The sequence below is a fragment of the Epargyreus clarus genome, unplaced genomic scaffold (genome assembly GCF_041222505.1).
Source record: "Epargyreus clarus isolate Ecla_fem2 unplaced genomic scaffold, WU_Ecla_fem_2.2 ptg000012l, whole genome shotgun sequence".
In the NCBI taxonomy this organism is placed as follows: Eukaryota; Metazoa; Arthropoda; class Insecta; order Lepidoptera; family Hesperiidae; genus Epargyreus; species Epargyreus clarus.
The window spans coordinates 6,616,133-6,641,559 of record NW_027332220.1 but is presented as its reverse complement, the minus strand read 5'-3'; the positions used below and the strand labels follow the sequence as shown (position 1 = coordinate 6,641,559).

General features: G+C 33.8%; 3 protein-coding genes across 4 annotated transcripts in view; 1 reads left to right on the top strand and 2 right to left on the bottom strand.

The window, feature by feature from the left end:
* vib (phosphatidylinositol transfer protein vib) overlaps positions 1 to 6,831 on the bottom strand; it is a 34,688-nt gene extending 27,857 nt beyond the window's left edge. For both annotated transcript variants that reach the window (XM_073078278.1, XM_073078279.1), the window contains exons 1-2: positions 6,618 to 6,831; positions 6,288 to 6,318 (exon numbers count right to left, since the gene is read on the bottom strand). In XM_073078278.1, the coding sequence (XP_072934379.1) occupies positions 6,288 to 6,318; positions 6,618 to 6,634 (48 nt within the window). In that variant the 5' untranslated portion in view covers positions 6,635 to 6,831. The remainder of the gene's footprint in view (positions 1 to 6,287; positions 6,319 to 6,617) is intronic.
* Positions 6,832 to 7,240: 409 nt separating this feature from the next.
* On the top strand, positions 7,241 to 12,658 carry unc-119 (unc-119 lipid binding chaperone). Its single transcript, XM_073078276.1, has 3 exons — positions 7,241 to 7,762; positions 8,419 to 8,591; positions 9,227 to 12,658. The coding sequence occupies exons 1-3, from the start codon at positions 7,410 to 7,412 to the stop codon at positions 9,343 to 9,345; spliced, it is 645 nt and encodes a 214-aa protein (XP_072934377.1). The 5' UTR covers positions 7,241 to 7,409; the 3' UTR covers positions 9,346 to 12,658.
* A 2,865-nt stretch (positions 12,659 to 15,523) lies between these two features.
* On the bottom strand, positions 15,524 to 23,699 carry LOC140746227 (E3 ubiquitin-protein ligase sina-like). The gene is made up of 7 exons (XM_073078284.1): positions 23,369 to 23,699; positions 22,579 to 22,713; positions 21,701 to 21,895; positions 21,553 to 21,612; positions 20,812 to 21,034; positions 20,527 to 20,668; positions 15,524 to 19,592 (listed from the first exon to the last, which is right to left on the bottom strand). Exons 1-7 carry the CDS (start codon positions 23,404 to 23,406, stop codon positions 19,120 to 19,122), a joined length of 1,266 nt encoding a protein of 421 aa, XP_072934385.1. The 5' UTR covers positions 23,407 to 23,699; the 3' UTR covers positions 15,524 to 19,119.
* Between the last annotated feature and the right edge of the window lie 1,728 nt (positions 23,700 to 25,427).

The following is a 25,427-nucleotide window of genomic DNA, read 5'->3' as shown; positions in this document are numbered from 1 at the left end:
CCAGTGGGAGGAAATAAACGGGTATTTATTGGGTTTAAACCCTGCACAGGGTTTAAACCGGGTTCTTTGCCCATCTCTAATCATAACCATCGGATCTAGTCAAAACAAATTAAACTGAAGTGACTAAGTTCAAAATAACAATGCAAATCGCATATTGTATCGCATAGTGTGTACGGTACAAATTTTTGAATTTGTTGACGTAAAGAGACAACGGAGCCAAAATAAAGCTTTTCATCAGAAAAAAAGTCAGACCAAACAAATAATAAGCGGAGTCGCGTAAGAAGTCTTAAGAAGTATAAGTAACTTATCAGAAACCACGCCGTTGGGACCACGGACGAGGGCGGTATGTGTGGTCGCATACCGTCGTGAACACCAGAAAGTGTGGGAGGAGGCGAAAACTGCTCCCCCAGGGCAAAGCCCGATCGGGGCATTGCGCTTGGAGGACTTGGGTTGTGTTCCGTCGGAGATCTCGGAGTTCTCGAACAAGCCTTGAGTACAGCCACCGGGGGGAGTTTTAGTGCGGTAAAAATGCCACATAACCCGACGTCGCTCCCACGTCGTCGTGTACCTTTTGAAGGTAAAGAAAACAAAAAAGGTATCCTGTATATCAGCTCCGCTGCCCTAGCAGCTGTGAGGTGTGATGTAGGGTTTGAAAACACGTTATTTTATTAGCATAAGAGGACCACCAAGTGCACCAAAGTTACCCATCATGTAACTTTGGTGCATGTACAAAATCGCGCCAAATGATCTTGACCTAGTCGTATGTGGAACGATTTTCGCGGACACAGCATAGTTCAGGGTTACCAGTCGAATATAGTCCAAGTTAAGAGTGTTACGTTCAGCTAATAGCGTCTGCTTATTAATATGTTGTATCACAGTTCTAGGCGATCGGGGCGTGAGTTAATCCTCGTCGCTCTGAGAACTGTTCGGGGAAGAAAAAAACCTAAGTTTTGCCATTTTAAAAGACGCATAAACAATCAACTATTACCAGATTTTTCGGATAAAATCAAAGAATATTATGCCGCTCGTGGGTTACTCAAAGAAAAAAATAGAGGCCGAGCGGTAGCGGCTTAAGCAACTGCAGTAGTTTTAGCAAAAAGTGGCCTGCACTAGTATCAGCAAAAGTTAAACAGTAGCGTAAGTCCCCATAAAAGCTTTTTAGGATTCCGTACGCAAAGGGCAAAAACGGAACCCTATCACTAACCCTCTGCTGTTTATCCATCTGTCTGTTTGTCACAGGGCTGTCTCTTGAAACGTTATAAATGACGCCATCGCGTCGTGTTGCCATACAAGAAACAGACGTTTTTCGCTTTACCTATTGATCTTTACGTAAACAGTTCAAAGTCTTACATTACATTTACTTCTATAACTGGTATAATAAATGAAAATTTGGAAGTACGGAATCCGTGTGCTTAGGCGAGTTCGATTCGCACTTGGCCAATTATTACAGTTTTTATTTATTAGCAAGATACCTTGAATACGTAATAACTTTTTTATAACTGACATGTATGAATTATTTATGAACATGACACGTAATAATCGTAAAAAACCGATTGCTAATCAACTTGCCGGAGCGTCTCAGGGGGAGTTATGCCTCCGTGAGTTTGAAAAAAGTACATACATATAGCTGAAAATAGTAACGACTACTTTTTGGAAAAAGATTTTCGGTAAAAAGAAATCATTTTCTTGGAAACAAAATAAATTAAAAAAAATCTGTCGGGTCATCGAAAATCTTGTTGAGGTTTTTAGTATCCTCTTTATTGCTCGATTTCTTAGATGCCTAATAGCGAGTTTCTCCGCTCAATCTGATTGAGTAGGCATTGAGTCATTGGGTAATCAATAAAGCAGTTCTTAAATTTGGTGATGGTGCATTACAAATACTGTTTTGATTTCTTTTTTGTAATACGGTAAGAATGTTTTTATTATTACCACGCTTTTATTAGCTTGACTTGTCTGAATATAATTATATGTACTCGTATGTACGACGTGTGAATGTATCTAATTATGCAACAGTATCTTTGAACTCGATTTTTATCCACTTTGAACGATCAGATTAATTCAAAATGTTGAACATTTATCGAGAACGGATGAAAATTAATGATTTTATTAAATTATGGGAAAACAAACATAAGTATTGCCTGGACTTTCGGATTACTACGAATATGGAGAGTGGTAAAAGAATTTGTCGATATTAAATCTAAACGTGAAGCTAGGTTATAGGCATTTTTCCCAAAGGTTTTTGAAAAAATGGTGTTTACATTTCTTACACACAATTTTTTTCCTTTTCATGAACAATAATAATAATACTGCGAATAAAATTATAAGTGTGATGGAACATTCAAATGAATTATGAAGAATATACGACAGCGTGTATGAAATTATTAATGACAATAATAAGAAGTTGAACAAAAACTTCTAAATTAACTAAAATAATTAGGTAACATTATTTTTATTGCGTAAATCGAATTAAGAGACCCAACGACAGGTCTTCGCAAGGTCTTTAACTGTTACTTATTACAACGAATATACATAATTACATAATATATTTAAATTATCCACAAGGACAACAAACTATTCATTTTGAAGCATAATCTTATAATAAATGAATAATTATATTTAAAAAAAAAATCATCTCAGCTACTGCCGTATACCTAAATTAAAGATAACAAAAATATATATATATTTACATATATTTTATAATCGTTCTTAAAATAGGAGGGAGGTCGCAAGCTCTTAGGGGACTCGCGACCAGGTTTGAAGGGGAACTCGGCAAGGTTGTCGTAACATCATACTTAAAATATAGAAGAGCATAGCAAAAAAAACAAACGACACACGTCGGAAAATTTTATTGTACAAGTTGATAACTTGATATCATGATGATATCATCATCAACCCATTACAGTCCCACTGCTGGGCACGGGTCTCCTCTCAGATTGAGAAGGGTTGAGCCACCGCGCCAGCCATGTGCGAATTGATAGATTTCACATACCTTTGAATTTTTTTTTATAAATCTCTCAGGTATGCAGGTTTCCTCAAGATGTTTTCCTTCACCTTTTAAGGAAGTGATAATTAATTTCTAATACACACATAACTTTGAAAAATCAGTGGTGTGCCTGGGATTTGAACCTCTGACTCGTCGATCAAGGGGTCCGAGGTTCTATGGTATATGTTTTTTTTTATCCTATCTATACCTCTAGGCTCCATTTCTAAAATACTAGATTTTATGCGTATTATAATAATACCACGGAAAGTATTAACAGGCGTTACAATAAGCCCGATTCCAAGGTTGCCCTACGACTTGAAAACGTACAAAACGCCGAAACCATTGCGTAATGTTCGCACTTGCTATAAAAATAAATAAAATCTGTTCGTCTATACTTTGCAAATATCTGTTATTTTCTAAGCCAAGTACTAAAACAAAAACAACATTTTTTTTGCGTCTCTACGGTGACTGAATGGATTTTGAAATCAATGATTACAGTTAGCCAAAACATAACATTTGAAGGTGGTAGTACGCTCGGTGGTGAGCCGCGATAGCCTAGTGGTTAAGAAACTCGGCCTCTCGATCGAGGGGTCTGAGGTTAAAATCCCAGGCACGCACCTCTGATTTTTCAAAATTATGTGCGTATTACAAATTAATTATCACTTGCTTTAAAAAAACGGTGAAGGATAACATCGTGAGGAAACCTGCATACCTGAGAGATTTATAAAAAAAAGTCTTAAAGGTATGTGAAGTTCACCAATTCGCACTTGGCCAGCGCGGTGGACTATGGCCTAACCCTTCTCATTCTGAGAGAAGACCCGTGCCCAGCAGTGGGACAGTAATGGGTTGAAGATGATGAATGAGGGAGACATACTTTTCCGACGTATTCCATCTTAGAGGTCAGGGGTAGCGAAAATTGAAACTAGTCTAGGAGAATTTACGTCAGTTACACAAGCGTCAATTTTGCATAGGATAGTATGACACTTTTTATAATTTTTGATGGCAGTTTACAAATTATTTGATTATTTACGGAAATATATTTCTAAGGGTGCCATAAGCGTATATGCTTTAGACGGATTCCGGAACCCGCATAGCAAACTCGAGAAGAGAAGCGTCATTTTTTTTCGTCGGCAACAACGACGGAAACCAGGAGCGTCGTTTTTTTCTTCGACTTTCGGATACTACTTATTCCAGACTCCCAGTTCAGCATAGGCAAAGAAAAAATTCATAGACTAGACCTTATTTTTCGCAGACTTCGAATACGTCATGCTGTTGGATTGAAACCTAGATTGGATTTTTTATTGCATTTTAGCAAAGCTAATAGCATTATCCATGAAAGGCGCGATAATTATATGCCACATATTTCTTTTGAGTTCAAAAACTACTCGTTGACAGCCCTCACTGTAACACTGAATTATTCCGATATTGTTGTGATGATACTTCCGAATATTGTTGCATAACAAAAGCTATAGTTAATCTAGACTCCATTTTTTTGCACATTTATTATACATACATTGTTAATATTTTGTTCTATACAATCATCATGGTTAGAAACCCTTACTGTCTCATGTAAAGACCCATACAAATCACTTACTGATATTTCTGAGATAAACTGATATTACATTTTCAATTTAAAGGAAGTTTGATCAGGAATGTACCACTGCAACATATAAAGCAATCCTGTGTTTATAGAGAAGGGTGTGGATGCTGTCTTAGATATGAAGTGACCATCACTGTCATCAAGTGTGCCAATGCATAAATGATCTACTATAGGTAGAATTACTGTTGTATATAGTTTTTTTTTTTTTTTATAATATGAGAGTAGCAGACGAGCATGCAGTCCACCTGATGGTAAGTGGCTACTGCCGCCCATGGACATCTGTAATCAACCCCAGATAGGATTAGATATTCCTACCTGAGGTCGGCCACAGATGCGCCGCTACCCCTGAGGACTAAGCTGGAACGCCTCGGAAAAGTCTATCTTCCTTACCACACCCTTCAAACCGGTACACAGCAGCGCCTAACACTGCTGTTATTAGGTAGAAATAGGTGTGGCGGTGGTGCCGCTGGAGTCGAACCACAAAGGGTTCTACCACCTTCACCATAGTGTTGGTTATGTTATGTTAGGTTGGTTGGTCTATGGGCAGCAGTGAGCCCTTACCATCAGGTGGACTTCACACTCATTAACCACGTCAATCTTATTAGAAAAATTGTTTTGAAAGATGGGTGCAAATCAAAAAATTAGACATCTTTTTTTACTTATGGTGTTATGGTAAGGTGTGTTAATTAATATATTAGATTAGATTAGTATAAAATTTATATAAATAGCAGTTAATTTAAAAACAGATGTAGTAAAGTAAATGCTACTTTTATTATTATTTCATTGATGATGATGATGATCATGATGATGAGTATTGAAACTTTAAATGATAAATCATTGGTTGAAAGTGCATCCCATAATGCATTGAACCTGTGCAAAGGCTTGTGCCCAGCAGTGGGACTGAATCACACTTTGGCTCTGGATACAAAATAACATCGTCTCTATAAATATTTTTCTCTTTTATATAACAAACTTATAACACAATATGTAGTATAAGTTTAATAAAAAAATAACTATAGTTATATATTTGTTATTGAGATTGAGAAATAATAAATTGACTTAAGCCTAAGCTAAAATCTATAATGTATGTACTGAAATTGATCTATAATGAAAACATTAAGCTTTGTTTTAAAAAATAACTAACTATACTCCTTTCTACAAATACTATCTTGTATTATTATCTAATCAGCAATATAATGTATCTCAAAAGATTATTATTAGTATTAATAAATACTTAGCTGGCAATTGTTTATCAGTATGTGCAAAATAATCTGGGTCATAAAATTTTAGCAAAATGGCAATTTTTATGAAGCATGTTTGAAACATATGGTGTTTTTTGAAATACATATTGTGGAAAAGTCAGCTATTATTTTTATTTCTGCAGTTGTGGTATTTTAAAATGACTGTAATTATTATCTTATGGAAAAATATTTGTATCCTACGGAAGACATTGTCATAATATGAATATGATGACAAACTACAGATTTGACTATATTAAAAAAATATATATTATACAATACTGTTATATATATAATATCTCTTGTGTGAGCTCATAAAGTCATAACAGATGAAATGTTAGCACATATTATGGTAATAAATAATACAAAATATCTAATAAGAAATTATCGTAAGTTCGCTACTTCAATGAGAAGTCGAAAGAAAACGAAATAAATTATAACTGAAAAGACAATAGAAACCTCTTACCTCTTCTACTGTTATGGGCAGAGTAACACGACTGGAACAAAAAAAGGGGATTTAATCGTACATTCTAAAATTTTCAGGAGATAAAATCTCTTTTTACTAACGAATGGCCAACTGCCAGCTTATACCTTGACCTGATCTGTCATTGTCAAATATACTGAACAAACCCTTAATTTACAGGATCAGAATCATGATAAAAATCAATACAATTATACAACAAATAGCTAACAAGAGGGCGATACTGCTGAAATGACACAAAAAGAGATTTAGGTGAAGACCTAAAAATCGATTTATATTCACTATTGAACGTAAAATAACCTTAGATATACTCACTATTCTTTGATAAGCATTTTGGCAATGTAATTATTTTCACTTAAATGCACATCAGATAGTCCACTACAACCTTAAAATAGACTTATCACAGTTCAACACTTGAGCGATGGCCCGATTATCCGATTATTGTAATTTTAAAAATCTTTGACCAGCCAATGACTGAAAATGACAAGGCGCATGCTTCAGTCCATGATGCAACGGATATACGTCAACGCTTACGACTGCGTTCAAGTGCTTAGCGGAAAGAGGCAGAAATTTTGTTTACATATAAGACAAATAAAGATTTTGAAAAGGAACACATGCGATAAACAGTAGAATGATGATATGTATACATAATAAACTTTAATAAAAACGTTTTACTTTAGAAACGTACGAATAAACTGTTCAAATATCATTATTTAAAACAAATGAGGAATATTACAGTAATATTGTGTAATTATAAATCCGGCGTTATTTGTACTTCTTTTATAGAATAAAATTAATTGACTAATATAATGTTATTATTTTGTTATTTAATACGAACTGTATAGTTAAGAAGTACACATATCCAAACAGTAAACTATCGTCATTGACAAACATTTTCTTTAATTTCTTTGACTTTGACATTTAGTCTAAGCCAGAAATCGAAAGTGAGAGTTATTATATTTTTCTCGTTTCGCTATTTAAATTAAATTTACTTTTGTAATCGAGATACTTTGTTTAAGAATGCCTTAACTATATCCTAAAAGACATATTCCTTATATTTTGTAACCGGTCGTTTTTCTCGTAACGTAAAATTTGATTGCCGTAAAAATGAGTTTGGTTGGTAAAAAGTGCGAATCGATATCTCTCATTGAACATAGCAGGGACGACATAATCGTGAGTGATGTGACCCCAGAGGATGTATTGAGGCTGGAAAAGATAACAGACACATATCTTTGTAGTCCAGAGGCGAATGTTTACGATATAGATTTTACACGGTTCAAAATTCGTGACCTAGAAACTGGTACCGTGTTATTTGAGATCGCGAAGCCTCCGACGGACTTTGGAGTAGACAATGAGGGTTCGGAGGAGGTCCCAGAGGAGCCTCTCGACCCAAACGCAGGGAGATTCGTCCGTTATCAATTTACTCCTCAGTTTTTAAAATTAAAGACAGTTGGAGCTACGTTAGTATTCAATCTTTCATACTCTCAATATTTTAATCACTCAAATTAATATCTTGATGTATTTTTGTTACTCATTTGAAAATTCCTAATATATGCCTTCTAATAGTTCTAATAGTGTGCTACTGAACTATGTAACTCTAGAGTGGCAACACGACCTGTCAGGAATACATTCTATTATTCATTACATATTTCATTTCATTTCATTAATAAATAAACCCAACCATCATAGAAAATAAAAGGTTTAATAAAATTACAGGTACATAGTATAAGTAATTCAATATGTATTTGTGATTTGCCCCAAAATAAAATGAAATACAAATTGCTGGCTTTGCTATTTGTCCTTGACACATGAATAGAAATACTACTATAATATACTTTCGATTATAATCCTTATTGATATAAGGACAGTAACTGTACAATATTGCCTCTTCTATAGTGCTTTAATTGAGGCTGTTAGAACCAGAGTAGCCTAACTACAAAAAACATGATTTACAATATGGTGAACAGTAAAAGCATGCAACAATTTTAAATTACGAAAATACAGATAGGTCTAAAGTCATTAAAATACAGTTAGGCCACTCTGGTTCTAGCAGCCTCAATAACAAATTGATTGTCCAATAAACAAATTTCTATAACCAATCATATTTTGATTGCAGAGTTGAGTTCACGGTGGGATCACGCCCTGTTAACCACTTCAGAATGATCGAGAAACATTTCTTCCGAGACACCTTGCTTAAAACGTTTGACTTTGAATTTGGATTCTGCATCCCATTTTCTAGAAACACCTGCGAACATATTTATGAATTTCCGACATTGCCTCCGGAATTGGGTAATTATATTTAACATTTGTTCTTCTTGGAATAAGTAAAGTGGGTATAACTTTGTGGTTTAACTTGAGACTGTGTCTGTATAGTCGTTACAAATACAATTTGTATTACAAATACAACACAAATTCGCAATTATATAGTTTGCCAAATGTGATCAAGTAACTTTGTAGCTCTAGCAGACCACCTAAATTAAACTTGATTAATGCATCACATTTTTGGGACTTTTTTGTGATCAGTTACATTTAAAAAATGTGCATTTTATTGATCGCATTATTGCTACACTTCAGTTTTCGCATTGTGCAATCTAAAGTTTATACAGCACTTAAAATTGTGTCAAGTGTAACATTGGATGGCTCCATCTAGCTTCTGAAAAACAACTAAATTATCTATCGTCATATTATATGTAGTATGTCTGCTAGGACCCTTAAAACTTCCAAATAGTAGGTCGGCCATAGATGTGCCATGACTCCTGAGGACTAAGTTGGAATGCCTTGAACAAGCATGTCTCCTTTACCACATTTTTGCATTGATTATTATTAAGTCTATGGACAGTAGCCACTTACCATTATGTGGATTAAACTCTCATTTACCACATCTATATTAAAAAAATAATAAGATACACTCTGTTAATTTTCAGTTGAAGAAATGATTGCTGCACCATTTGAGACATGTTCGGACAGCTTCTACTTCGTGGACAACCATCTTGTGATGCACAATAAAGCTGACTACGCATACAATGGAGGTATTAACAATTAAACGCAACATTTTTGACGGATGTCATTAAAATTTATTATGGAAATTTATATTTAATTCACATTGGCACTAAATTGTTATTTTAAAAATATATACACATTGTAAGTGATACATAGTTTTAAAATGTTGTGTTTCGGTATTTTTATTCGAGAAATTTGAGTACTTAATTACATGTATGTGACAATGACATGGTGACATTCCAATTTATATTTTATTGTAAAAATGGCCAAGTACGTGAAAGTCCAAATTCAGCATTCCCTTACTGGTACGGTGTGTCGTGGCAGAAATATTTCATTGTTGATAGTAATTAACAGTCTTACTCGTAAATATATAGCCAATAAACACTTAGTTGGTTTTTTCATGAAAAATTAATATGTATTACTGAGGTGTATGAAGTATTGGATGTACACATTTGCTGCCAGTAGGCTTTTCAAATTATACTGCCCCTTATAGGAATAAGTCAGTATTGAAATAGTCTCTGAAATTTTTTGGTGAAAAAAAAGTTGGTCAACAAACTTACATAAAAAACACATTGTAGACCCGTACTTTGAACAGTATTGCTCTAGTAAAAAATTGGCTCCAAATTAGCCCTAGGCCCTAGGCCTATTTGACCTATTGGTAAACCTGCCACTAAATATTAAATTATTAAATTGTATTGCAGGCTTCAAAAAATCAGGCATTTCTTATAATTTCCTTAGCGAATTTAGGGCCTTTTCTATTTAGACTTCTACTATACAGTTCTGCAGTTTGTTTATGTTTGTTATTCTTACAAATTGATATCTAGACTCATCATGTTGTACCACTATCAATAACATCTTAATAGAACAGAACATAATTATAATTATTGAAATTGAATGGATTAATTAATATAATTTGGAACATTCTGTACTTGTGCCGTATTGTGAACTGTGATTCCTATATGCATTCCAGTTGTTGCATTTATTCAACTAATTTTAACTTTTTAATGGTATTTTTAAATTAATTGAATTTACTTTTAATCCATATCACGGGCTTCTCGCCATCCGGGTACTTGCCATATATAATACTAGGGGTAATCAGGAGACAACAAAACTTTCTTTAAGTGACAATAGTTTTTCATTGCTTGCTTAAAAAAAAATAACTTATTATTATCCATTCTTAGATTATGTGTTGACAAATTTGGAAGCGATCGTATGTAAAGACGTACATCATGTACTGGAACAAAAAACGCCTTTTTTATACACCTTTCATGGCTTGAAGCCCGCGATCATCCTGCGATATACATCTGTTTTCTTATTCAACATGACTGAAATTGTGTTAAAATGTTATGATGGGAGTGCCTACACTTATCTGTGCGGCATCGTCGTGAAAATAAAATATTTAATGAAAATGTTATTGGTTTTCAAAAATATTTATAAAGCTTAGAGGAAGGTATATTTTTATTTTGAAAGTATCAATGCAACATCCTTTTGTTACTCAAAGAAATATTAAAGACTTGTTGGTTAAAGCAGTATTTGATTGGAAAGTGCATTCGCCTCGAAAAAGTGTATGGACTCCCTTACACTTATTTCACACTTAAGCACATAATGTTTGACGTTCACGAATTTTAGATATATTTTTGATGTGTCACACTGTTTGTATTTTGTATAGTTATTAAGCGTGTGATTTACACTATTCTCAAATTAATTCTAGTCATTATTTTTGTAAGTTTCATGCGTACTACGGTTGAAGAGAGTAAATAGTTGGCCAAGGGCGAGTCGAACTCGCACATTGAGGGTTCCTTACCACCACTTTTCATTTATTTTAAATATTTTAAAATATTAATCGTCTACCTATTACGGTTCAATAGATAAAGGGAAAAACGCCGAATAATATTAGTTTCGTGTATGGCGACACCCATTTCTTATCAAGTTTTATATTTTTAGTATTTTTTAGCCTTTTGGACACGCTGGACAGACAGCGGAAGCTAGTAATAGGGTTGTGTTTTTACCCTTTGGGCACGGCTACGGAATACTAAAACTGTGAAATAATGGAAATACAAAAATACCTGCTCACATTAAACAGTGGATTACATTTGTAAATGAGAATGGTATTTTATACAGCTGATCCGGCAAACGTTTTTTTGTTTATATGTGTGGAAACACAATAAACCGTATAATAAAATATAAATAAAAAATGTTAAGGGTGAACAACCCTTCTCACTTAGGGGTATGAAAAATAGATAGTACCCGATGCTCAGACCTACTGAATATGCATATAAAATTTGGTGAAAATCGGTAAAGCCGTTTCGGAGGAGTACGGTAACTAGCATTGTGACACGAGAATTTTATATATAAGATAAAACTCGTTTCTTATATGTATTTTACTGGTAATTCCATTACATAAAATTTTGTTCTTATTGCTTAATCAATATTGAAAGTGTGTTCACTAATTTATAATCTTGTTTTACAATGTTGTTTCGCTAATGAAAGTGAAATCAAAAATATATTGAATACTTCATACCTATTGTACAATAAGTATACGTAATTTAGTGATAACATTGGTTAAATTTTGACTCGACTGTTATAGAATTATGATGCTCATCGATACTGACAGACATAGAACGTGTCGTGTCCGACAAAATATTATTTTTCTGTTAAATTGCACCATCATTTGACTGACTAATAAGAAATATAGCAGAACAATGCTTCACGTACCTAATATAACATTGAAATAGAACTTGAATTTGTAATACATGAGTGGATAAGTACTTTACTTACTGTAAGTGTGGCGAATTCCAAGAATCAAACATTTGATATGATTATATTACTTAATAAATTTCATACATGTTAATAACTATCATTAATTACATACCTGATAATAATTGGAAAGAGGTTCTTCATTGTTGATGTGTGATACTTACAAGCACTGCGTAATTATAACAATTGTATTGTAAGGTTCTATTTATTTTAATTTTTCAACATTATACAAGGAAGCATTGTTGAAATTTATAAGAATCTGTTTAAGACCTCACATTGGAAAGATAATTCTGGCCACTTTGACAAGTAAAATAGATAAAATAGATGTATATTACTCATCTAAAGCCTGGCCATATAATTAATGGGCTGTATGTGTAGTAAAAAAGAAAGGAATAATGGCGGGAAAAGCGGATGATTAGCATGATGTATGGAGGACGGAGGTCTTATAGTTGAATATAAATAACTAGCTGGATTTAATTATTTTATCAGAGATTCCCCTTACACAATTAAGCAGTGTTTGTAAGTTTTCTATCATGGTACATGATTAAATAAGTAAAGTCAGTCAGTAACGCACTATTAATCAGGTTATTCATTTTTCTCATAGATTAGTAAAGATAAAGAAAAGATACTTCGCCGCCTTGAAATTGTATGAAGCCACAAATGGCTTATTATCGTAAGTTCTTTTTTTGAATTCTTGACAAATAAAAACATTTTTAGAGAAAATTTACGAATAAATAACTAATACTGCGTAATTTACATGAATTTACATAATAAATAAATAATTATTGATGTGAAACATCTATAGCCGCACGTAAAACCGATTTCTGGCGTGGCGACGCATGCCGCAATACGATGGTATATATATACAGTCTATATGCAGTAGTGTGTACGGTGTGGCGACGCGTCGCCATGCGCAATCGAATTCAATAAATAGTCATCGTTATCTGGAAAAAAATCGTAATTTTTATTTTATCATTATGACATATTTAGTTCCTATCACAATATGTTCTTTTCTGCATATTACTATTACAAAATAATGTCGATGTTTCACATCTGCCAGGCGTCCCGTGACGGCTCACATTTTTTTTTCAAATATTTTAGGGATATTTTAGCACGGAGACGTGGCAAAACTTTTTTACGCAAGTATTTCAATTCTCAAAACTGGGTACATTCTCTAGTTAGGAGTGAGTAATCTTTACTAATCTATGATTTTTCTATAATTGTTGTGTAAATATATATGGTGATCTTGTTTTTATAGATATATTTATTCAGAATGTTCCTATCATTTTGATGAAACATCAAAAAAGCATCTAACGATGCAATTCGATGTAACCATTCCAATATTGCCTATATTACGCTCAGTACAATTTTCAGAAATACTTTCTGAGAGATATTTACGACTTGTACTACGTTGTACGTTGTACTTGACAACATTTGAGGATTATTGATGTGAAACATCTATAGCCGCACGTAAAACCGATTTCTGGCGTGGCGACGCATGCCTGCGACGCTATACGATGGTATATATATACAGTCTATATGCAGTAGTGTGTACGGTGTGGCGACGCGTCGCCATGCGCAATAACTATTACCGAAGTCACTGATTAAACGAATTAAGCAGTCACAATTTGAAATAAATTCGTAAATTTTTGTATTTAATGAAAATAAATGTTTATTCAATAAATAGTCATCGTTATCTGGAAAAAAAAACGTAATATTTTATTTTATCATTATGACATATTTAGTTCCTATCACAATATGTTCATTTCTGCATATTACTTTATCAAAATAATGTCGATGTTTCACATCTGCCAGGCGTCCCGTGACGGCTCACATTTTTTTTTCATTAGTGTGTACTAAGCTAAGATCAATTATTATTACAGATGCGCCGAATAGTGATTTCACCAAATAATCGAATACCGAATAATATTCGTTTTAACCTTTACCAAACCGAATATTCGGCCGAATTATTCGGTTTACCATTTCTTTATTGTCAATTTGCCGGTTATGTTTGTTCATTCACACTTTAAAATGTTTTAGTTTTAAAAATGAATACTGATTTTAGGTTTAAAATAAATGTTGACTATACTATCTATAGATTAAGCAATAAATGTGTTGGCTTGAGGTTTCAAAATAAATGTTGATTTGAAGTTTAATTGCTTTATTTTATTAGCTTCATTAAACAAATTCTTCACAGGATTTGAGTTTAACTTATACTATAACATAAATCTTATATAAGAAGTTTTGTTTTTTAGTCCTGTACCATGTCGTGTATACAAGAAAATAGAAATACTCGAACCGAACATATTCGGCACTAAAAGTGAATAATTCGGCCGAATACAAATAGCAAAAAAGATGCCGAATTCGCCGAATACCGAATACCAAACGAATATTCGGCGCATCCCTAATTATTATGCTTTATGTTTGGTTTATTTGACGGTATTTTATGTTTCTTTCAGTTTTCTGTTACTTTTATTCAATTTTATTTTTTATTTTGCAGACAAGTGAATTTTCGGCCTTGTAGTAGTTACCAAATTAATAATTATAGTAACATCTGTAATGTTCAACGTAATAGGTACTTGCATTTGGTATCAGCACGATTTACACGAATTTTTCTTCGATTTGATGTGATGTGGAATAATTTCAATAAAGACTGTGTCGCTATCTTTTCAACCGTTGTTATATGGTCAGCAGCATGATTCTGCTGAGGTTGACGAGCGGTTTTTAAACGATCGATTATATAAGATTTTATTGAAGAAATGAGCTTGTTGTGTTAAAGCATTAATTATAAAGAGAATATAACTACGCATTTATTATAGGACGGCGAGACCTATACAAAGTAATACAACTTATACGTTGTAACTGGTTGTACGAGCGTTAGGAAAAAATCGCTTTTTGTGCCGTCCAATAATTTGTTTATTTAAACAAGTGTCCTTGATTTTGTATAACTATATATACGAACTACGATGTGTTCATCTATTTAAACTTTTCGTTTTTCATAACATATTTGTAACTTGTAGAAGAGAAACCAGCGTGTGTTAACTTTATGTAGCAGTTGTGAATGTAGTGATTGTCACCTGTAGCGTTAAACGACGAAGCTTATATTTAACTATAGTTATTTAAAACAAATAAAAGTATGAACGAATAAAGTCGTATTATTTCAATTACCCTGTTTTTTATTTTACCATGTTAGCTTACAGACGGAATCCCCAGTTAACATTTTATTATAAAAAAGAACATTTCAAAAGAGGGAAGCCTTAGACATAGCCAAAGAGTTTATAGTAGTATTTTTACAGATGTGTAAAAAAAATCTCAAATCCCTATGTTATATAAGAACGTTCTTCAAAAGTAGGTCTAATTGAATCGTATGATACAAATCACCATTTAAAATATAGATTTATTGACCTCTGTATGTTTAAAGTGAAATGTATCTTTGAAAAAATAACAGTAAAAGTAAAACCAAAAATTTTCATGAATTATATTTAATTAAATCAGAAATCATAATAATACGATAGTACATGATTAATAAGTTTCCTAAAAATACTATTTTATCCTGCGTTTATTAGCGACGAGACCAAAAGTAAGAAACCTCATCCATACACGGTGGCATTATACTGCCACCCATTTTACTCGCCCATTATTGGACACTAATTTCTGGAGTATTTATACCACTTTTCGCGGATCGATGATGATAGAGCCAGTGGCGGACTAAGATCGTCGCAGGCCCGGGGCGGAAAGTTGAATGGAAGAGTCTAGTGTAAAAAAATGATTTGATTTTTCAAAATTACAAATGTGTTATGGACTTATTTGTCCAAAAATACGTCTGATACAGGTTACCTCTTTTTTAGCTGATTTAAACATATTTCATATTTTTTTTGTTTCTGACGACCTTTTTTTTAGCAACTGGGGCCCCCCATATCGGTGGCCCAGGACGGACCACCCCTTCCAACCCCCCACCCCCTTAATCCGCTAGAGGATGGAGCCACGTGTATGTATGTAGTAATCATTTAGGCTTTACAGTTGGTCTTTACATTATCGCGGATATTTTTTTTGGCAAATTTTGGTATTAATACAATTCTAATATTTCAAAGTAATACAATAATTAGGTATAAGATAATGTTTTTTTATATCATGGCAAAAATGGCCATGCATACTAAATTAAGATTATACATGTATAATGACAAATACAAATGTAGGATAATTTTACAATAAGTTTCGAATACAATTAAGGTAAAATCGATGTGAACACAAAATTAGATCTAAAACGTATTTTCTAACAAAATAAAATTATAGTGATCATAGAATCACGCATAAACTTTAGTCTCTTTGTCTTAGTATCAAGTCGATTTAATTAAACATTACTTTAGTTTTAAAGACAATGTAGTGAGTCTATCGACTTTGATACGATTTGACTGATCAGAGATAAGGAAATTTATTTATTTCCCCTAATAATCTATCATCTGACCATCTAAGACGTACAATAAGGCTCTTTCTGGGACATCATATAGTTCTCGCCAAACTGCTAGTCCGCTCTGAAGTTGTTGCGAGCAGGTGTAGTTATACAATTTACTATGGCGACGCCATTCATTTCTATATTCAGAGCGGACTAGCAGTTTTACGCGGACCATACCAGGATACCTCTAATTTGACCTTAAATACCTTAGTAGGCAGGTCGACTCGAAGTATAAGAATATTTAATACTTCCACAAGAATCTATAGAACGTCTTCAAATTAATAACACTTATATAATTAGTATAAAAAAAGGGATATATATGCCCCAAACACATGATTACAATAATAATAAGAAAAAGACTACCATATAAAATTGAATAATAAAAGAAAAAATCAAATTAATAAATTTCTGTATACAGGGTAAATTTTTAAAACGGGCCTTCAGGGCCAAATCCGAAACTATAAGGATTAGCGAAAAATGCTGAAAGGAGTTACGAGGCCGATTTTGATAAAAACTAAAACTGCATCATTACTTTTGTAAAATAACATTTCCCTAGCCGGGAATCGAACGAGTTCATTTTGAAAAAAAATGCACCCTCTATATTATTCCACTATCTGATAGTGTTGCTTATAAGGATCAAAATCTGGAAAGTAATGATAAATGATAAACTAAAGGAAAAGCCTCAATTTTAAGAAAATACATATTTTTTCATATTAATTTGGCAGTTAAGTTCCCGCCATTCATCAATTTTCAACATTTCGTGTATTAACATTTTTTTGGCTCAATGTTTCTAATCATTCGAAATGAACGTTTTGTTTCCCAATAATTTATATTATTGTGTTCGACTTAGCTAAGGTTATTTTTAGGACCATTAAAATAGATTTACTTGCTATGGGCGGAGTTTCGTTAAATACAGATGTAAAGTTGACAATTTGCGAGAATTACTTTTTAGAGTCAAATCCGAGTGATTACTAAAAAAAGAGATATAGAAAATCATATTTAACGTTGAAACGAAGTTGAAAAACAACAAACAATAAGAATTTACTATTTAATCAGTTATCTATTTTCATTAAAAAATAAATCCCAAAAACGGCGGTAACTTATTTGCCAAACTATTACTTTCTCATACTAAGCCGTATGTCATAGTCATAACATCGAATAATTAGTTGATTAACCAACAAATTCTTTAGTGGTATGACTTATGTCTGTTTCTAAAGAATTATACATAAATCATTTGTTATGTATAATCCTTAAGGATAAGTATGCCAATGTATGGAAAAATACGTATTTTCTTCAAAATTTTCCTTTTCCTTTAATTTGTCACATAACATTACTTCCCAGAATTTGATCCTTATAAACGACACTATCAGTGGAATAATATAGAGGTGTCATTTTTTTCAAAATGAACTCGTTCGATTCCCAGCTAAGGAAAAAAATATTTAAAAAAAACTAATGATGCAGTTTTAGTTTTTATCAAAATCGGCCTCGCAACTCCTTGCAGCATTTTTCGCTAATTCTTATAGTTTCGGATTTGGCCCTGAAGGCCCGTTTTAAAAATTCACCCTGTATAATTTTTTTATAATATTGAAGTATCAGTAGGAATCACGCATGCAGTCCACGCCATGGTAAGTGGCTACTGCCGCCCAATACTATCTGTCATTAATATTTGTAATCAACTGCAGATGAGACTAGATCTCTACCTGAGGTTAGCCACAGAAGGGAAGTATGTCTCTTTTACCACACCTTTCAAAGCGACGCCAAATACTGCTGTTATCAAGCAGATATTGGTGTGACGGTGGTGCTTCTTTTTATTATTTTATTAAACATTACTTACTCAACAAAATGAGGGAGCTACAGTTCGATTCACGTTTCAATTGAACATGAGCTGTAAATAGACTCAATTTTTACATTCATTCAGCAGACACTTAAGTATGGTCCCGATATTCAGGACTTCATAAAAAGACTGCTTTACTCGGGTCGTTAGCCGTTTATTTTGCAATTGAGCTACACTTTAACGACCCTCATATAATCTGAATGTTCGAATAAAAGTCGTGTTTTATACGCTTATGTTAACATCGAACATTGAAGGTTATATATAGTCCACCACATTGACCAAATGCGATCTGGCAGACGTCTTTAACATTACTTCAAAAAACCTTAAATATCCCAAAGACTTTAGTTGGGTCCTTCAACGGATACTCGATATTCATACATCGGTCGATATCACGCTACTGTTATCACGTAACAAAATATACTTTGATACCGAATTCAATGCTTACAGAAATATTTATGGCTTTATAGTGAATGAATCAGTTTTGGTTGTGCGGAATTCTTAAATGACTGTTCTACGGAACACTATTGGCTTCAAAAATACTACAAATACCTACGAACAGAGCTAAGTTCTTGACGCGAACAAATGCATTGTTTCTCAAATAAATGAATATAGTAAAACAGTCACGTACCTACATAAAATTTATAAAGGAACAAATAGAACCCTGCAAAATCTGACTTAATTAAACCCATTCTCCCCAAATTAAAGTAAAATTCGTTATGATTTTCTTCCTTTTCTGTTTTGGTCATGAATAGGTTGAGAAACAATGGAATGTATTAATTTTGACCACCTAATCCTCGTTGTTTCGGACCACCCCGTTTAACTTGACTTTTAATGTCTTTCTTGATAGAAAACTTGTATGTCAACTTGTTATTTTTCACAAAAGACATAGCATATTGGTATTGTAATACAGCACACGTGGCTTCATTGCACACATTGTCAAATGGAATGCTACTTGGGAGGCATGTATCAGTATACACAAGTTCTCTCCGGAGATCGGTTTTGTCGTAAACATTGAATTCGTATGTACAGTTTGAAGCGATGTTCCGAGACCCAATAAGTTGTACAGCCATGTAAAGGGCTTGCGAATCCAGCTTCAAGTGTACTAAGAAATTGAAATTTCCCAATACGACGTGGTGGATGACGTGCTTTCTATCATTAATGTTGTAGTTCGCTTCTGTGTCGAGATCTGTCCTCGTCACCTCTGGATGGCATTCGACGAAGTGCTCTCGGAAGTGGTTTATTTTACCTGAATAAAAAATATATAAATATTAGTAACTTGAAGGTGGTAGAACCCTTTGTGGTTCGACTCCGGCGGCACCACCGCCACACCTATTTCTACCTAATAACAGCAGTGTTAGGCGCTGCTGTGTTCCGGTTTGAAGGGTGTGGTAAGGGAGACAGACTTTTCCGAGGCGTTCCAGCTTAGTCCTCAGGGGTAGCGGCGCATCTGTGGCCGACCTCAGGTACGAATATCTAATCCTATCTGGGATTGATTACAGATGTCCATGGGCGGCAGTAGCCACTTAAAATCAGGTGGACTGCATGCTCGTTTGTTACTCCTTTATTATATAAAAAAAAAAAAAAAAAAAAATTAGTATACGGCCGAACGCAACCTGTTAATATGATTCGGATGACTCGAATGGTTCAGCTACACCAAAACCTTCAGTTGGTCACTACTATAAATGCATTTAGTACAGTAGTTATAAACAAGAGTGTGATAAATGTTGTAATGTTAGTGTATATATGGAAGTGTGTGTGTGCCAGCTTAGTGGGTGTGTGTCATCTTATCATTTATTTATCGTACAAGGCATATTCCACCTTTGCTTGGGCATGCGTAGTGAATATGTATCTAAAGGTGGTAGAACCATTTGTGGTTCGACACCGGCGGCACCATCGCCACACCTACTTGTACCTAATAACAGCAGTGTCAGGCGCTGCTGTGTTCCGTTTGAAGGGTGTGGTAAGGGAGACTTTTCCGAGGCCTTCCAGCTTAGTCCTCAGGGGTAGCGGCGCATCTGTGGCCGATCGCAGGTAGGAATATCTAATCCTATCTGGGATTGATTATAGATGTGCATGGGCGGCAGTAGCCACTTACCATCAGGTGGACTGCATGCTCGTCTGCTACTCTTATGTTATAAAAATAAAAAAAAATGTGTATATGCTTATAATTAGGTACCCACCTTGCCACGAGCATCCAGGATACAATGATACAACAGGGCAGGTCATTTCCCTATAGGGGCATTCTTTTATGTGGTTTTCCATCCTGTCTTGCTTTAGTGACAGTTTACAGCCATCAATTTTATTTGGACAACTGAGTAATACCTGAAAGTAAAATTATTTAATAACGTAATGTATACATCCAAAATAATCTTTCATATGAAGAACAAATTAGTAGTCGGGCATTTGCGTTCGACCACAGGTAGGTCTAATCCTATTTGGAGTATAGTAGATTTAATTTTACGTACCTCAGTGTTTCTGGCAATATTTGGTTTATTCTCCGCTATATAGTTCTCTAGGGAGATGTTCCTCACATCAGTTAGCCAATTTCTACATATGCCACATTTGACCCCTTTGAACTTGCAATCGCTACAGGAACTATGACCTTCCGTACAGTTGAATATTTTGGTGCCAAGGGTTTTGTTGCAAGATATGCACATCCAATCACCACTCTGATACTTTTTTTGAGCACTGAAAGATAAATTATCTTGTTTAATGTGCATTCCCTGTAGCTCTAACCACACATCTCATGCTTTAATTTTTTTTAGATAAGGACTGTGCACTATAGGGGTTATTTATTCTTAACCCCCTGCATGTTAGTGAAAGTAAGGAAAAACTCTAACCTCCCCCGTGCTTACGTAAAATTAGAATTGGGACCTACCCTGACCCTCATGTCAACAAAAATAAGCGGATCGAAGATCCGCTGCTGTCGCCTATAGACATCTGTAATCAACCCCAGATAAGATTCCTACCTGAGGCTGGCCGCAGAATCGTCTCTACCCCTGAGGACTAAGCTGGACTGCCTCGGAAAATTATGTCAGAATACAGCAGTGCCATACAGCTAGCATATACTACCAAATATAGATTTCTGGCCATTAGTTATAAATGTTATAATGCATATTTCTATCTTTACTATAAACTTTAATCTATAACTATTAACTAATCTTTACTATCAACTGTACAATTAAAATTAGTGAATTCTTTATTACCTTGGTCTCGATTGAGTGGGTTCCACGGCGAAAGGTACAGCCGGTGCAGAGGGTTGAACCCTGGGAATAAATAATTAAGTTTTATACTTAATGATGGAAATACAAAATGAAAAATGTGTCAGTCATGTCAATTAAGTATTTTACTTACATGTAGTTTGTGTTGCTGTGTTGAACACCTCTGGGCGTGCTTGCTCTCGTATTACTTGGAATGTTACTAATATTGCTTGCATTATACGAGGATGTTGATGGTTGGACATGTTGAGTTTGTTGAAGATTTGGATATAAGGGCGCATAGGCGTTTGTTGGAGTTTGAGAGACTGAATTGGCATTTTGATGAGGATTCCTAAAAAGAGGAAATGATAAGTTAATACAAATTATAGTAAATTATCAATATTACTAAGTGTGTAATTTTACAAATTCAAATAGTCCATGGCTTAGATAGATAGCACTAATTTCCTGTGTGATTCTGTAGTTCGAAAGGCAGATTAAGTTATCAGTCACAATTTGTTTTTCCCAACTGTAAGAGACTCGCTAAGTAATGGTTTTCATGAATTCAAGCTAATCAAAAGTTTGATGGTAGGTCTGGTATGACTCGACCTGGGAGGTACCACCACCAAACCAACTTTATGAGGCAACCTTGAGTACTCATGAGTGGCAATTTATCTTAAATTAACTGACCACGCAAACCCTGTGTGGCCATAAAATAAAAAATGTTAAGGGTGAACAACCCTTATCACTTAGAGATATGAAAAATAGATAGTAGCCGATTCTTAGACCTACTGAATATGCATATAAAATTTGGTGAAAATCGGTAAAGCCGTTTCGGAGGAGTATGGTAACTAACATTGTGACATGAAAATTTTATATGTATATAAGATTTACTTCAGGTACAACCAATTCTATATTTAGTTGGTTACAGATGCCTATGGGTGACAGTGACTACTTACCATCAGATGGACAGCATGCTCATTTGCTATTCATATAAAAAAATAAGTGGTACTTGTATGTGTAAAAATACAATTATACCGTGCAGGTAATGGTTTATCTTCTTTTACAGCAGCAGTCTTTTGCTGTTGCTGTATCATTTCCTTGCATTTTTCTTCATAGATTCTCCTCTGCTGCTCCAGTATTTGTTGAATCATTCTTTGATTCTGGCTCTCACTGTAAATTTTATCCCATATTATATTTTTATACAAGTAGATAAACATTTTTGAAATGATGAAAAAAGGTGTTTTACGTCTCAAAATAAATAATATACATACTTTAAATTAAGAAATAGATCTCAATTTTTTACAAGACAACCCGTGTGGGAGAGATGCGATTCTGGCTCTATGTTTGTGAATTTATCTTTGTGTATCCCTAGTACCCGGAATACAGAAAGATCCTAGTATGTGCAAATAAGTACAAAACGAGTTATTAAAAGCATTAAAATAAAAAGAGTCAGCCCAGAAAAAACCAAAATATTATTCTTAAAAAAAACTAACTTATATCAGTATTTATTTTTTGCCACAAAATTCTCTATAAAGTTTTTAACCACATCCTCCTTCCTGAATTGACCTCAACCCTATCTTTGGTAGATAACAGATATCCATAGGAATCAGGCTTGCTACTTGTATTTTTAAAAATAATGAAGCACCATTGTTCACTTGAGAACACAATGGCGATCTACATCCTTTAGTTTATGTAAATATGTAAGTATTTTGTAGGTAGGTAAGATTCGGCACCTCTCCCCAACGCCACAAACCAATCACAAGCTTCTCCCTCAAGATCACAAGAGATTTTAGAATATAAATATTAATATTATAATAATACTCACTCTTTTGACTTTCTTTCCGTTGATTGTTCTGAACCCATGTTTATTTGATTATGAAGCACTTGAAATCACAATTACTGTACTTATCTTCCTTAGCACTTTCCACAATTTATTGAAATCAATCAATATATTACAGCTTAATTATGTTAAAAAGGTTTGGAAATTAATTAAAAATAAATGATCACGCACTGAAATGTGACCGCGTCATTTGGAATCGCTTACTAAACTAAATTTAAAGAACACAATGTCCCTTATTTTATAACAATATTCGGCTCGTGTAGGTAAATAGGTAATCACCCCAGTAAACTTACAAATGGACAATTTTACGGAAAAGTACTGACCATAAACAACGTCCGAAACTTAAAACCATAGACATACTATACTCTTTAGAATCAAGCGTTTATGATTCTAGAATTTAAGCCTTATAAATATTTCAGTTGGGACGAATACTACAGGGTGAATTTTTAAAACGGGCCTTCAGGGCCAAATCCGAAACTATAAGGATTAGCGAAAAATGCTGAAAGGAGTTACGAGGCCGATTTTGATAAAAACTAAAACTGCATCATTACTTTTTTAAAATAACTTTTTCCCTAGCCGGGAATCGAACGAGTTAATTTTTAAAAAAAATACACCCTCTATATTACACTATCTGATAGTGTTGCTTATAAAGATCAAAATCTGGGAAGTAATGATAAATGACAAACTAAAGGAAAAGCCTCAATTTTAAGAAAATACATATTTTTTTATATTAATTTGGCAGTTAAGTTCCCGCCATTCATCAATTTAAACATTTCGCGTATTAACAATTTTTTGGCTCAATGTTTCAAATCATTCGAAATGGACGTTTTGTTCTTCAAGAATTTATATTTTTATGTCCGACTTAGTTAAGGTTACTTTTAGGACCATAATAATAGATTTAACTTGCTATGGACGGAGTTTCGTTTAATGCAGATGTAAAATTGACAATTTGCGAGAATGTCTTTTTCGAGTCAAATCCGAGTGATAACTAAACAAAGAGATTTAGAAAATTATATGTACTGTTGAAACGTACTTTTAAACAACAAACAATAACAATTTACTATTTAATCACTTATCAATTTTTATTTAAAAATAAATCCTAAAAACGGCGGTAATTTACTTGCCAAACTATTACTTTCTCATACTAAGCCGTATGTCACGGTTATAACATCGAATAATTAGTTGATTAACCAACAAATTCTTCAATGGTATGACTTACGTATGTTTCTAAAGAATTACACATAAATCATTTGTTATGTATAATTCTTAAGGATTAGTATGGCAATGTATGGAAAAATATGTATTTTCTTCAAAATTTCCTTTTCCTTTAATTTGTCACATAACATTACTTCCCAGAATTTGATCCTTATAAGCGACACTATCAGATGGTGGAATAATAAAAGAGGGTGTATTTTTTTTAAAAATGAACTCGTTCGATTCCCGGCTAGGGAAAAAGATATTTTAAAAAACTAATGATGCAGTTTTAGTTTTTATCAAAATCGGCCTCGTAACTCCTTTCAGCATTTTTCGCTAATCCTTATAGTTTCGGATTTGGCCCTGAAGGCCCGTTTTAAAAATTCACCCTGTATAGTGCGTTGCAAATATCCATTCATTTTAGTGTATTGTAACTTGTAAGCATGGAACAGAAAACTTTTCTCTTGTATGATTGTAAGCTAGAAGATCGATTGGACAGTGGCAACACCAGCTAGTGGGTCAAATAATTATTACGATATTAAGTGAGCCTATTCTGTAGGTGGAGCTTGATTTGCACAAAAAAATAAATAATAAATGTCAATAATATAATTTTTAGTAAAGCTGTCATTGTTAAGTTAAAGAGTTCTCACGTTTCCGCGCACATGCGTAAAGTCATGCGAAGCTACTTGCTTTTCATGTGATAAGTTGAATGAAATGTTTGTTTTTTAAGTTAATTGATTATATTCTTTTAATGCACAATACTATAATATATGTTGCATAATGCATAGGTTGTCTGGAAGAGATCGCTGCTTAGCGATAAGGCCGCCTATTGCATACAATTAACTAATAT

What these genes read in the sequence shown, in the direction of transcription:
- unc-119 (XM_073078276.1), top strand. Translation starts at nt 7,410, where the DNA reads ATGAGTTTGGTTGGTAAAAAGTGCGAATCGATATCTCTCATTGAACAT. An exon ending in TTAAAGACAGTTGGAGCTAC is followed by an intron (nt 7,763 to 8,418) that starts GTTAGTATTCAA and finishes TTTTGATTGCAG; the next exon opens with AGTTGAGTTCACGGTGGGAT. An exon ending in GACATTGCCTCCGGAATTGG is followed by an intron (nt 8,592 to 9,226) that starts GTAATTATATTT and finishes GTTAATTTTCAG; the next exon opens with TTGAAGAAATGATTGCTGCA.
- LOC140746227 (XM_073078284.1), bottom strand. Translation starts at nt 23,406, where the DNA reads ATGGGTTCAGAACAATCAACGGAAAGAAAGTCAAAAGA. An exon ending in GATAAACCATTACCTGCACG is followed by an intron (nt 21,896 to 22,578) that starts GTATAATTGTAT and finishes TCCTCTTTTTAG; the next exon opens with GAATCCTCATCAAAATGCCA. An exon ending in CACAGCAACACAAACTACAT is followed by an intron (nt 21,613 to 21,700) that starts GTAAGTAAAATA and finishes ATTTATTCCCAG; the next exon opens with GGTTCAACCCTCTGCACCGG.